The sequence below is a fragment of the Muntiacus reevesi genome, chromosome 20 (assembly GCF_963930625.1).
Source record: "Muntiacus reevesi chromosome 20, mMunRee1.1, whole genome shotgun sequence".
Lineage (NCBI taxonomy): Eukaryota > Metazoa > Chordata > Mammalia > Artiodactyla > Cervidae > Muntiacus > Muntiacus reevesi.
The window spans coordinates 5,998,631-6,013,338 of NC_089268.1; the positions used below are offsets into that span (position 1 = coordinate 5,998,631).

The window sequence follows — 14,708 nt, forward strand, 5'->3', positions numbered from 1 at the left end:
CCATTGAGTCGGTGATGCCATCCAACCATCTCATCCTCTGTCATCCCCTTCTCCTCCTGCCCTCAATCTTTCCCAGTATCAGGGTCTTTTCCAGTGAGTCAGCTCTTCACATCAAATGGCCAGAGTAGCTTCAGCACCAGTCCTTCCAATGAATATTCAGGACTGATTTCTTTTAGGATTGACTGGTTTGATCTCCTTGTAGACCAATGGACTCTCAAGAGTCTTCTCCAGCATCACAATTATAAAGCATCATTTCTTCAGCACTCAGCCTTCTTTATGGTCCAGCTCTCATATCTGTACATAACTACTGGAAAAACCATAGTGTTGACTATTTGGACCTTTGTCAGCAAAGTAATGTATCAGATTTTTAATACACTATCTAGGTTTGTCATAGCTTTTCTTTCAATGAGCAAATGTATTTTCTGGTTTGGTCCCGTATTTTAATGATTTATCTAAATTTTTTTCTATCTAAACTTGTTGACTAAGAGAAATTAACTTTCAAATAGCTTCAGTATTTATTTACTCATTCATGACCTGGCAAAGGTGAAAACAAGTGGGTACATGATAGGTAGAAAAAAAATCTTGATAAATAACAATTCAGTAATAATATTATTAAGGCTTTTCACCTGTTGACTTTTTGTTGGTGACTTTTTACTTGTGAGATTGGAGCCGTCACAGTGACTCATTCGGTACTATCTTATTTGCACCAGGTTATACTGGCAGGTAATTATATGCTCCGTGTTGACGAGGGGAAGGCCAGACTCTGCTTGTGGGAACAGGAATCAGTACATCCAGGACAGCTTGGCAGCATAGATGGAAAAGAGAAAATAACGCACAGGACTTGGCGATGAGAGGTTACCCACACAGAGGTTCTTTGTTTTTTTAATTAACTTGTTTTAAGATCATTGTAGACTCCCGTGCAGTTGTCAGATGTAATATAGAGTCCCCCTTGTAAAGCTTCTTCAGTCTCCCCAGTGGGAGACCATCTTGCAAAATTACGGTCCAGTGTCACCGCAGGAAGTTGACCCAGAACGTTTCCATCAGGATGCAGGACGTGTCCATCACAGACCCTCGCGCCGCCCCGTTATAGCTGCATTTGCCCCTCCTGTCTCTGCCTCCTCCTCTATCCTAGCAACAAACCTGGCCTCCATTTCTATAATTTTATTGCTTTAAGAATGTTTGAGTACCTTTCAGCCACAAGGTATCACCCTGTCTCCTCTCCACAGTGACTTGAATTTTAGATCTTTTTATTACAGTTCTTCCTCAGGCCCTGGACTCTGTTAGTTTTTTCCAGTCTTTTCTCTGTCGTTTGGGTTGGGTAATTTCTGTCATTCTGTCTTCCGTTTCACTGACTCTTTCCTCTGCCCTGTTCCGTGGTCTCATCCTCTGAGCTTTTACTGTAGTTGTCATATTTCTAAGTTCTAAAATGTCCATTTGGTTCTTCTCGGTGTATTCTGTGTCTTTTATGGACTTTACCTTTTGTTGCTGAGGCCTTCTGATTTTCCCCTCGTTTCCACTGCACATGAGATCGCCCCAATGTGTCTTTATCACGGCTGCTGTCAGGTCTGTCAGATCATTCTGAGGTCACCTGGGGGCCAGCCTCTGCTCGTGATCTTCTTTAGTTTCGTCTCGGTTCCTTGCGGTTCCTGGTGCCCTGCGTCTTGGGCCTCAGATCGGCCTTCTCCTTTGGTGGGCAATCCCCAGCACCACTCTGGCTAGACAGCGGGGGTGCTGCCCAGAGAAAGGAGAAGTCCGTGGACCCTGGGGAACTTGTGTGACCCCTAAGCTGGGGGCGCCCCTCACTGCTCGGTGGGGCTGGGAGCTCCCCGGCCCTGTGGTCAAGGGGCCCCTCACCACTGAATGCTGTGCAGATCCTGACTGTGACAGGCCTCCCCCGACACCCCCCGAGGAGAGGAGACCCCCCCGAGACTGCAGGGACTGCAAGTCCAGGCTCCCCACCGCTCTGCCCAGCACTCCCCGCTGACCCGAGGCAGAGGTCTGTGCTCGCCCGGGAAGTGAGCGGACCTGCTCCCTGCTGGGCTGACGTCACCCTGGCAGGGGTGTCGGGCCAAGCCCAGGAAGGTGGAGACCGCTGGGCTTCCCATTCAGCCCTTGTTGGCAAGGAGGGTAGGGAGCCCAGGGCTTTGCTCTCTGGGTGTTTGGTTAGAGCAGGACGCTTACTGTCTAGACGCTTTCTGTCTTACAAGGCTTCCCCTTTCCTGCACCTTTGACTAGAGAGAGGCTTTCCTGGGGGGCCTTGTCTGGCCTCTGGGTGCTTCTGGGGGACAGTTTCTCCAGCATCCCATCCAGGGGATGGGAGCAAAAGAAAACCCAGGGGACTCGCCTCCCTGGTGTTCCTCGGGTCCAAGATTCATACCAGTTCTGCTTTCCTCTCTCTCCCAGATCCGCCTCGTATGTGTTGTGTATGATGCCCGGGCTCTGAGATGCATCAGTCCTTGGGTGAAAAGTATGTCTTCCCCACCGTCCTGTGAATCTGCAGAGTGTTGCCTTGTGTCTTAAGAGCATGAGTTACCTTCCAGTTTAGTTTCTTACCTCCACCCTTCCCCCCCTCCACTTGTTATCCCCCAACCCCAAACTGGATTTCCAGGTGCTCTTGAAACATTAGGGGCTTCCCTGGTGAATCAGATGGTAAAGAATTTGCCTGCAATGCAGGAGACCCGGGTTCAACCCCTGGGAAGATCCCCTGGAGAAGGAAATGGCAACCCACTCCAGTATTCTGGCCTGGAGAATTCCTTGGACAGGGGACCCTGGCAGCAATCCATGGGGTCACAGAATCGGGACATGACATACCTACTGACACTTGAAAAATTGGAGGTCTAGCGGTACTGGACTGAAAATCAGTGTCCTTCCCCTTTGACTCTCTGCCGAGGTGTTGTTAATTCCCATTTATAGTCTGCACTGTGTTGACTGGTATCACTTGCCTGCTGTATTCGTTTATGATAACTGGAAGGCATGGGGTGTATCTGGTACAAGGTATAGAATGTGTTCACACTCTGATTTAGAAGTCACCGTCTAGGAATCAACTCTAAGGGACTCCTTAGAGATGCCAACGGAAATTTATTTACATTTATTTACAAGAATATCCATTACAGCGTTGTTTGTATAACGTCAGACAAATGCAGAGAACCTAAGTGAAAATATCCAAGGATGCTGGGATACAATGATGGTATTTTAAAAGTCACACTTTTGACACGGGAAAGGTTCACCATAAATGAAAAAGAGACTGTTTATACGGTATTATCCCAGCACTTTCTCAGTTTTAACTTCTGAAAGAAAATTCACTAAAATAACAATCGTATTAACTTCAGCTTTTAATTTTCTTCTGTGTATTTTTTTGTACTTTGCAGATTTCGACCATAAATTATTCTTGTGATCAGGAAAAGAAAAATATCTTAAAATATTTAAAAAGGCTTTTGAAAATGTATTCTGCTGTTATTAAATGAGAGGCAAAATATGATGCATGAGACATTTGGGGTATACTCTGCATACATAGAAAGATATTTTCCACAAGCAGTAAATAAGTGGGACTATGTCATTCTTTTTTGCTAGGAATTGCAGACTTTGATAGCAGAATGTTACCTGCGTATCACATTAAAGTGATAAAATGAAGGATGAAGTGATGTAAAGATGGTGTCTAGCCACTTTTATAGCTGCTTAATTTGTATAGTATTGTAAAGAAAATCCTTATATCACCACCAGGGAGAAGGCAGCAGTGTGAGCTATCCTCAAATCATTACCATGTTATGGATTCAGCACATTTTAAGAGATTGTGTTTAATTTCTCTGTGGAAAGTCCTCCTTTCTCTTTATAACATGAGTCACTCTCATGGATTATTTCAGGTTGCCATGAGGAGACAGGCCCAGATTTTCCATTTATGTGATAAGGATATTTGAAAGACATGTAGGTAGATATTTCTCTGGCACCAGTTACAGGAACTTGCTGACCTGATTATTTATCTTTTGTTTAGTTTGACCAAGCGGCCGATGCTGAGTTAGCCTGGATTAATGAAACAGAGAAGAAATTGACGTCTCTGGGTGACATCAGGCTTGAGCAAGACCAGACCTCCGCTCAGCTGCAGGTTCAAAAGGTGAAGACACACATTTCCAGTCACATCTACATGGTTTGTCAGCGTGCTCCAAGGAAATGCACTTGCATGATTGAATGTAACTTAGTCATTTTAACTGCTTTGCCTAATTGTTTTTGTTTTAATCATATGCTCTCTTTAAAAACAAATCTTTATTTTGGTAAATACAGACATTCACCATGGAGATTTTGCGACACAAGGACATTATTGATGAGCTTGTTAAATCTGGACATAAAATCATGAGCACGTGCAGCGAAGAGGAAAAGCAGCCTATGAAGGTACGATCTCATACACGTGACCGCAGTGAGACCCGAGAGCAGACAGCTTTCACTCGGAGAAAAGCTCTTTTCCTTTATCCACAGCTGCTGTTTAAACAGCCAAATCGTTAGTTTTAAATAAAGCATTTTTCAGGCTTATAGAATAACAGTGAAAAGAATACTCCTTAAGGGAATCACCCTGGGGATAATCTTTTTTAATAGACAGAAAAGCTATTAAGGTTTGAATCCTTGAGTAACTGGGACCCATTAAGCATCCAATTAATGTTTGCTGTATTATCATTGCTATTATCAGAGTAAATTGTTATTCTATACGTCAACTGTTGTTTATAGGCTTCAGGAACATTGAGTCCTCTGGAGTCGAAACAAAACCTGAAATACATAGTTCTCTGTAGCTTAAACCCATTCTGTGCAAAGCTTCAGTAATCCACACAGAAAGGAAGGAGTGGGGTTCATTAAGGAGGGTTTCAGTTTATGTCATTTTAACGATCTTTACGTTGGTGGGAAAGCAGCCTCAGATAAAAATGTTTAGTTCAATTCATATTCAGACCTCTGAGCAGCATAAAGAAGTTAATACTTCTCATAGGAAAATAGCCCATGGCAGAAAAACATGTATGTTATACAAGTGTCTATGCCTAAGGTCCCGTTGAAAAGATGGTGCATTGCTTTTAAGGTATACCATAGGCAAGTAATAGAATGAATGCACAGTGTGTGTTGATATTTTTTCTCTTTTATTTAAATACTCCACAGTGGCACTTGCTTTTATTATAATCTTTATTATTTTTGCAAAGAATCTGATGTGAAAGATATAGATGATCATGAAAGAATCTCTGTGTTATTCTGTGGTTTCTTAGGTTACTGTTGTGCTCTGTCTTTTGCTGTTGGATTACAGTGAATTTATACCATAATCAAGATCACTGTGACTACCCTGTCAAATCAGTGTACAGCATAATGTTCTACTTTGCTTCTCAGTCTATGTAGTTAATTTTCCTGACTAGGAGTTCCTTCTAGAATTTCATTTGTGAAAGACAGTCCTTGTGTTTTAACAGAAAGTGGTGTCCGTGTTAGACTTCCCAGGTAGTTCAGTGTTAAAGAATCCACCTGCGACTTGGGTTTGATCCTTGGGTCAGATAGGTCTCCTGGGGGACGAAACGGCAACCCACTCCAGTATTCTTGTCTGGCACACCCCATGGACAGCGAAGCCGGGGGTCACAAGAGTCAGACGTGACTGAGTATGGACTCAGCGTCCATGTTGCCAGACCTTTCTGTCTTCTTCCAGAAGACCTGGAAGAATAACTGGAGAATTTTGCTTAATTGTGTTTGGGAAGCTCAATATCTTAATAATACAAACTGGAGGCTTTTTATATATGTGGGGGCAGTTCATTACCTACTATTTTTTTAGAAGTCCTCCACGTTATTAAGCCCCCTGATTTTTGATGACTGCATAGAAATTCATGAGTATAGGAACATACACTCATTTATTACCCTAATCTCCAGTTGGTATACTTTTAAGGCATTTAGCACATTTTTGCTATTTTATACATGAATTTTTTTTTTGTTGTAGTAGAAACGCAGCATTTGCATTCAGCATTTTCAGCCTTGAAAAGGAGAGACTTCCTGCCTTATACAACAACATAGGAGGGCCTTTAAGACGAACTTCTCTACATAGACACTAACTAGCTGCTGTTGATCAGTCATTTACCATGCGCTTATTCATTGAGTGTTACTCTGCTCCCAGTAAATAGTGCTGAACAAGCACTCTGAAGTGTTCCTTGTGCATGTGTTCCTTGCTTTGCCTGACTGGATAAACACATTCTGTCATCTGATTTTCTAGAAAAAACTGGACGCGGTGCTGAAGAACTACGACGCCATCTGCCAGGTAAACTCAGAGAGGTACCTGCAGCTGGAGCGGGCGCAGTCCCTGGTGAGCCAGTTCTGGGAGACGTACGAGGAGCTCTGGCCGTGGCTGACGGACACGCAGAGGGTCATCGCTCAGCTGCCCGCGCCCGCCCTGGAGTACGAGACCCTGAGGCAGCAGCAGGAGGAGCACCGGGTGAGCCCAGGGCCGGGGAGGGCACTGGGGGCCCCGGGGGGGGAGCCGCAGCTGTCGGGGGCTTCTGGTTCAGACGCCTGCCGAGGCGGGGAAGTATCCGCCGTGCGGGGTCTGGTCTGCACGGCCTGCTCACCTCTGAGTTCCACCCGGCTGTGCAGGTCTGCAGCAGGAAACTCATGCGGGCAGACACCCTGTGTGTGTCATCGTGACAACGTCACAGCTCTTAGCACAGGAGTGTGGCGCAGTGACGAAGAGTCCGCCTGCCGGGGCAGGGGACACAGGAGACGCAGGTGCGATCCTTGGGTCAGGAAGACCCCTGAAGTAGGAAATGGCAACCTGCTCCAGTACTCTTGCCTGGAAAATCCCATGGACTGAGGAGCCTGGCGGGCTATAGTCCATGAATGAGGTCACAAAGAGTTGGACATGACTGAGCGCGCGCTCTCTATACCATGCCACTACGTGCAGTGTATGCTGAGTGCAACATGAAACCCTCTCTTAAAGTGTCAGGACACGACTGAGCACACACACTCTACACTGTGCCACTACGTACAGTGTACGCTGAGTACAACGTGAAGCCCCTCTTCAAGTGTCAGGGAAATGAGCTTTCGAAGTCCTTTCAGTTGATCAGGTTGAATTGCTTTCAGTGTTCCCTAATTTGACTTAGTTTTGTACATCATAGTGGTTGGAGCCATCTGAAAGTAAGCAGAAGAAATATGTGGAAGCAGCCTCACATAGACAAGGCTGTTGAGCTTGGAGAAAATAGATGCTTTAACAAATGTGTCAATGTTGTCCTGAAACTCTATGAAAGGGAAAAAACTGCTGAAGTTTAAACACCAGTTGTCCCCCTTCTTTTTTTTAACCTTTTGTACATAGAAATCTTTTGAGCTTCTCTGCTCCTATAAGTTTACATGAGCAAATTAGAGAGTATTTTTCTATCTACAAATAAATCCTATTTTAGACATATAAAAAGGTATCATGAAACCTTCGTTTCTGCAGTCACAGAAATGTTGATTAGGTTAAAATTTTGCAAGGGTTTGAGTGAGAAGATTCAAGACTGTTGGAAGAAAGTCTAGAATTCTTGTTATTTATGATCTTGTGAACCTTAGTTGCTCTCCCAGATCTGTATAAGATGTACTCCAAAACTACTACTATTCCAAGTCACTGAGTGTGTGCACGTGTATAAAGTTTAACTTGGTATATTACATCATCGTTTGAAGTAACATGCTTATTAGTCTTATTGTTTACTCTTTAAATGTATTGGCATTGGAAAGGATCTTTTAAGTATTTATTTAGAAGAGCTTTAGAGGATACTTTAGTGCAAAATGGAAACTTTATGGAATTCTATCTAAATTGTTCAGTGGGAGAAAGACTTACAAACTATGTATAATTAATTTTAGTAGAAAGGTTATTTTTGGCAGAAATCTTCATGCCTAGCCACTGAATGATTTTTAAGATAAAATATTTCAAAAAAAATATTTCATGCATCTCTTCTACTCTGAGGTGAGATTTGAGTAGCTGTTTTTCAGCATAACATCAAATAGGTCGAAAAGAATCGTTACTGAATGGAAAATTTTAAAACTGAGTTAATTTTCCTTTTTGGCATGATCTTTCAGTTCTCAAAACAAATATAAGATTTGTATGGAGAAAGAGGATTTCAAACTCTGTAGCCAAATCTTCAAATTGTTCAAACTAAATTGTTCAGAATATTTGTGGCATTCTTCTGCAACTTCATAGCATCCACTTCACTGTCCTGGGGAACATCTTTTTGTTCATTCTAGCCAGGAGTGAGAAATGGCCCCTAGAGCCATGTTATAAATAAGTGGTAGTTACCTTGAAGTCACATCAAGTATCTCCAGCATGAGTGGGCTCTGAGGATGGTTGCCAAGAATCATTTTGTTACATATAAAGCAAAAGACCTCTCCTGTCAAGCCTTTTCTCCATGTACACACGTACCCAGCAGGCGTCCTCTGGCTGTTCTCTTGTCCGTCATGGAGTAGTCTTAAGAAGGCTCATCTGACAACTTCCCAGCAAAGGTGTTCGGTCTTGATGCTACACAGGTGGGGCTTCCTGATAGCTCAGTTGGTAAAGAATCCACCTGCAATGCAGGATAATCCAGTTCAATTCTTGGGTTGGAAAGATCCACTGTAGAAGGGATAGGCTACCCGTTCCAGTATTCTTGGGCTTCCTTTGGGCTCAGCTGGTAAAGAATCTGCCTGCAGTGTGGGAGACCTGGGTTCGATCCCTAAGTTGGGAAGATTCCCTGGAGAAGGGAAAGGCTACCCACTCCAGTGTTCTGGCCTGGAATATTCCATGGACTGTATAGTCCATGGGGTCAGTTGCACAGAGTCGGACATGACTGAGCGGCTTGCACTGCACAGGTGACAGCCACTTAGAGTCCAGGCCACTCAAGAGCTCTTAGCAGAGATTCCTCACTTTAGTGAGAGTCCCTTGATACTCATAGTATGAGCTGCTTTTTCAAACATTCCCGCTGGGATGTTGAAGCCAGAACTTGGGTGACATGGTTCTTCTCCATGAGATTGTGTAGTAGCCAACTTTACCATCATCACCTCCATTCTGTTAAACAGGATGAAGTTATCAAATAATGTAGAACAAAATGAGGAAATCACTGCATGGACTGCCCAGGGGCTGTGCATAGCATGTTAGATTGATTCTTATTTCATTTTTAAAGTTGAATTTTTTCTTATTTTGCTCTTTTCCAAAAGAATTTTGAGACCACCTTCAGAAAAAACGTCAAAAATAGAGATATTGCACTGAAGTTCATGATGTGCCGAACCGTTTTCTCAACCACTTCATAAAGAATTTGCATGACTAACTTTAGTAGCCACTTTTTAAAAAACCATTGAAGGATAGTTGCTTTACTATCCTGTTGGTTTCTCCCATACATCAGTGTGAATCAGCCGTAGGTATACACATGTCTGCTCCCTCTGAAACCTCCCTTCTGCCTCCCACACCATCCTGTTCCTCGAGGTTGTCACAGAGCCCCAAGTTGAGTTCTCTGAGTCATAGGGTAAATTCCCACTGGCTGCGGTTTACATGTGATCGTGTATACATCTCCATGCTGCTCTCTCCGTTCATCCCCCTCTCTTCCTGCAAACCCCCTGCGCCTGCAGGTCTTATCTCCAGGTCTGCCTCTTCACTGCTGCCCTGCAGATAGGCTCGTCAGCACCATCTTTCTAGAGTCCATGTGTATGCCTTAATATGCGACTTTCTTTTTTCTCTTTCTGACTTACTTCACTGTATAATAGACTCTGGGTTCATCCACCTCATTAGCACTGACTCAAATGCACTCCTTAGTGGCCACTTTTAAAATAAAAGTCCATGTGTGTGGCCATCCTGGTGATGCTGCTCAGTGAATTATGGAAATTAAAATATTTGCAGAGAAAGACCATTTTCCTCTAGACTGTCTTTCCTGAGTGTAATTCTCTCAGAGAAGCTTTTACCAGGGGCTGGATAGCAGTGTGGAGACACACCTTGTGGCGAGGACAAGAAGCTGCTGGTTGGGGAACCTCATGAATAATGGGGTGAAACAGGGCACCTCAGTGCCGTAGGAGGCCGGCCCTGGAGAAGCCTGTGGGCAGTCACAGGAGGCCCGGACTCTGGAGAGGGTCACGATCCCCAGTGGATGCATCTCCCTAGAAGGAATGGGGCTCCACCTGGATTCCACTCCCTTCATTAGTATCACTATCATCATATTTCTTGATTAGATGATGTTATGCAGAATACTCATATGTCATGTGTTTTCTCTTAAGTACACCTTACAGTTAATACTCAGTATACAGCTGTGTGTTTGATAGATGGGTTGATTACCCTTGCAGCCACGAACGTTTAAAAATAAATGCCAATAGATTTGTTTATATACGTGAATATCATACAGATCACATGTACATAGAATAGACTCACAGATATATAATGTAATATATATGGACACTTTTTTGTTGGTTTACATACAATATAATGATAATGCCTTGTGCATTATATTGCGTATAATATATATATGCCATATATCCATTCTATTCTATATAATTTAATGACAGTGCCTCACTTATCTGTCATATTTTCTCTCAGCATCATGTCCACCATCTCCTGACCTTCTTTTCCCTTCTTCTTCTCCGTCCCTCTCCCTTCCATCCTAACTTCTAAATAATTTTCATATGTATCATAAATGTGCAGAAAGGAATACTGAGAATTACAGCTTGGTCTCTGTAGGTTGGGACATAGTGAGTTCATAATTGTTTTATGTAATATGACCCTTGGCTAATACTCTTGTTAGAATGTACTGGTCTTAGTAGAAAGGTCGTAATGAATTGGGAGTAGGTGCTTCACTCATCCAGAAGTTTCGCATGTGCCCTGAGAGGGACTTGACACGACCAGACTGTTGTTTAATCTTTGTGTCAGGGGCATCTCTTCCTGGCAGAGGGCTGCGCGTGCAGAGCCTTGTGATGGAGGGTGTGTGTTTGGAGTTCCGTGCCAGCTGGATGCACCAAGGATGTTGACAGCTGTGTGGTGGAGGTGTGCCTCTGAGATACTGAAGTGCTGTTTGCTTTGTTGTAGCAACTGCGAGAGTTGATAGCCGAACACAAGCCTCATATAGATAAGATGAACAAAACTGGGCCGCAGTTATTGGAACTGAGCCCGAGGGAAGGCTTTTCCATCCAAGAGAAGTATGTGGCTGCAGACACCCTCTACAGTCAAATTAAAGAAGATGTCAGAAAGCGAGCTGTGGCCCTGGATGAAGCCATTTCTCAGTCAACTCAGGTGAGGCTTTGCACCCGAATGCGACGGGCTCTCCCACAGCGGCGCTTGGGAGGATGGTCTCCAGTCTCCTAATTCAACTCCAGCTGAAGTTGTTTCATTGCATTGACTCTTGAATATTGATGTTTTAGTCTCAGAGGTGATATTTGCCTGCATCCAGTCCTTACTTTCTCTGCCTGCTTGTATATAAGTAAGGCATAATTTTCAGTGACTTAAGAAATATGCAGTTGTCCAGACATCTAAATAAGTGTCCATCTAGAGTGGAATTCTGTGTGTTTGCCATTGGAAGAGCTAAAAGAAAGTGTGATTATCATTATTAATAAATCATCCCAAGACAGCAATAAGATGACTATAATATGACTATAAAAAATGATAGGCTGAGGAAGAAGAAAGAAAAGTTGAAAAAATATTTTTTTGAGAATATTTTTTTCAAGAAGTTTATTTGCAGTTATCTGCACATTTTCCATTTTGAAGGCCTGGTGTTTATTTTTAGATACACTGGCATGAGAGTGGTCCATTTCCTGTAATCCTGACTGACAGTTCGTTTAATGTTGAGGATCGTGTGAAATCTATTAATATAAATGAACAAGTGTTTATAACTTTGCTTCACTCTCTGCGGTACCTTTGCAAGTGAAAATTTAAAGTTCTTTCATGGATCTGATTATGGATTTGACCATGAATTAAATACAAGCTTCCATCACATCTTTTTTTGTTGTTTTTTTAAACATTTTTTAGTTCAAGACACTTGTAACTTAAATCTCTTTCATCTCATCAAACCTGCCCATGAATTTCACGGTAATAATGTAACTTTTTGAGGATGCCAAAATAATCAGTAAAGTGAATGAAACTATCTGGGTTGATAGACACCCAGATTATTGAACCCAGTTTTCAAAATTGTTATTTTGACTGTGGTGATATGAAGCAGTCGTCAGATGCTGCCGTCAGGTGGTCCGATTGTGTATTAACAGACACCATTTCTAAATGAGTTTATTGCCAAGCAGCAGTCCTGTGGCCACAGCAGTGTGAGGTGTGCACTAGCTGTGATTCTAGGCGTACCCTCCCTCGCCAGCTGCATGTGTTCACAGTGGGGCCAAGGTGTGGTGCCCGGCCGTGACCTCAAGCAGGAGTTGTGTGGCTTGAATCCCACCGTGGTGTCTTTCCCCTGTGAGCGGCCGCTGTGCTTGACCCGCAGTTCCACGACAAGATCGACCAGATCCTGGAGAGCCTGGAGCGCGTGGTGGAGCGGCTGCGGCAGCCGCCGTCCATCTCAGCGGAGGTGGAGAAGATCAGGGAGCAGGTCAGCGAGAACAAGAACGTGGCGGTGGACATGGAGAAGCTGCAGCCTCTGTACGAGACCCTCAGACAGCGGGGCGAGGAGATGATCGCGCGGTCCCAGGGCACGGACAAAGACATATCTGCCAAAGGTGAGCCCTTTGGGTGAGGGATCCCCTGAATGTTACTCTTAGGATGATTCTGGGTGTCCCCTGACAGTCCAGTTGCATATCAACACACTGGAGTTTAGGGGAAAAAGTATCACAGGTGGGGCTTGTTTGGGGTGGAAGGGTTGTGCACACCGGTCTCTGGTTATTGTCTTCCTGTGTTTGTGAAATCAGGCCAGTAAATACAGCGTGCATCATGATACAAAAACCATGTGGTGTCCGGGCCCTTTAAATCAGGTGATTAAAGCATCATGCTGGTAAGACCAAACCTAGGGATAGCTTGTCCTCATTGCTGACTGCATTAACTACTGTAATGGGTACCTGACCCCACAGCCACAGCAACGGCCCCCAGAACCCTAACCAGCCACCTTACAGGTCTGGCCTGGGCTTGAAAGGAAGGGCTTGTGCACAGGTGAGTGGAAATTCATGGTGAGGGGTTGCTAGAAGGGAACTCAAAACGCGTGTCCTACCTTGTTCCCATTCCAGGGACTGCGCGGACATCTCTATTCTTGAATTGGAGAGCATAAAGAATAGACTAAACCTTTTTTGGAAGTAAGGCCAGCCTTGGTGAACTCAGCACTCTTCTGAGCTCAGGTGGCTCTGAGCGTTGTCCTGTGTCAGCAAAACTTGGTTCATAAGGAACAGGACACGCTCATGAACTGCATTTGTCTGGAAAGGCCATTGGGCCCGGGGATACCCACTAGATGGGCTACACCCACATTTGGCCCAGGTTTAGGTCCTTGGCAGACAGAATTGTGATTACTGTGTGAGCTAGGACGTGGTGCTTCTGTTGATAAAAAGATGTGTCTTCTCGATACCGTTGTGCTTGTAGCTGTTCAGGATAAGCTCGACCAGATGGTGTTCATCTGGGAGAACATCCACGTGCTGGTGGAGGAGCGGGAGGCCAAGCTGCTGGATGTGATGGAGCTGGCGGAGAAGTTCTGGTGTGACCACCTGTCCCTGGTGGTCACCACGAAAGACACGCAGGACTTCATCCGCGACCTGGAGGACCCCGGCATCGACCCCTCCGTGGTGAAGCAGCAACAGGAGGCAGCCGAGGTGAGCCGCGTCTCCCTTGAAGTTAAGAGTACAAGGCGTAGCGGCCTGGATGCTGGGTTCCTTTAGTGTAAATATTTGGAATCGTGCTGTTAAGACTGATACTTGACTCTGGAAGTGGAATGCACAGGAGTGCATTAGGGGACAGAGCCCCCCGCAGGTTTCCCTTCGAGACTGTGCGTTCATAAAGTGTCTCTCTGTTCCCACTGCTTCTGCCTCACTGCTGGGCCTTGTTATGTCCGTTTTGTCTAAGAAAGAATCTGAGCGGCACCCCGCCTGCAGTCTCTCCCCCTCCAGCCTCTAAGATTGCTGCCCGTTGTCCTCTAGACCTGCACTTGCCATCCTGCTGGTTGGGAGCCCTCGGAGGCATCCATTTACCCAGTATCCAGGTTACCCGGAACATGGGATCGGCCCTTTCCACCACAGTCTAGCCCAGGCCTGTGTTCCAAAGCCACTTTTTTCTCCTCTCCTTTCCCCAGCCCCTTCTCCAAAGCAGCTATGCTCTTTCTAGCATCTGCATTTCGCACATTTTGTCTCCTTGCCCTGGGGTGTCTCTCCCGACACGCTTCTGGTGAATCTCACTCAGACTCCGAGGCTCAGGTGGATCGTCACCCTGCGGCCTCTCGCATTCTCAGCTGAGTCGGTGTGTCCCCTAGCACTCGCTTCGCACGCGGGGCTGCAGAGGGTGACTTGCTGTTGGCGGCGCCACCTTCCTTCCTCACGGGCTTGGAGCCCTTGCCTCTGTGTCCCAGACGCCTGGTTTGGGGCTTGTTCATCCGTGGTCAATAAGTGCATCTTGAGTGAATAAATGTAGTTAACCAAGAAAATGAAAGCAAAGGTAGAATACTGCATATCTTTATTTTTTTAAACAATTACTTGCTTTGTTTTATTTTTTAATTAATTTATTTTAGTTGGAGGATAATTACTTTATGATATTGTGATGGTTTTTGCCATACATCAACATGAATTGGCATTTCTGTCATAGGTTTGCTTTTTTTTTTTTTTTT

General features: G+C 44.7%; 1 protein-coding gene across 15 annotated transcripts in view; it reads left to right on the top strand.

Moving 5' to 3' along the window:
* DST (dystonin) overlaps positions 1-14,708 on the top strand; it is a 516,002-nt gene that overhangs the window by 453,385 nt on the left and 47,909 nt on the right. For all 15 annotated transcript variants that reach the window (XM_065912746.1, XM_065912748.1, XM_065912745.1 and 12 more), the window contains 6 exons: positions 3,989-4,108; positions 4,276-4,383; positions 6,215-6,433; positions 11,006-11,209; positions 12,399-12,630; positions 13,478-13,704. In XM_065912746.1, the coding sequence (XP_065768818.1) occupies positions 3,989-4,108; positions 4,276-4,383; positions 6,215-6,433; positions 11,006-11,209; positions 12,399-12,630; positions 13,478-13,704 (1,110 nt within the window). The remainder of the gene's footprint in view (positions 1-3,988; positions 4,109-4,275; positions 4,384-6,214; positions 6,434-11,005; positions 11,210-12,398; positions 12,631-13,477; positions 13,705-14,708) is intronic.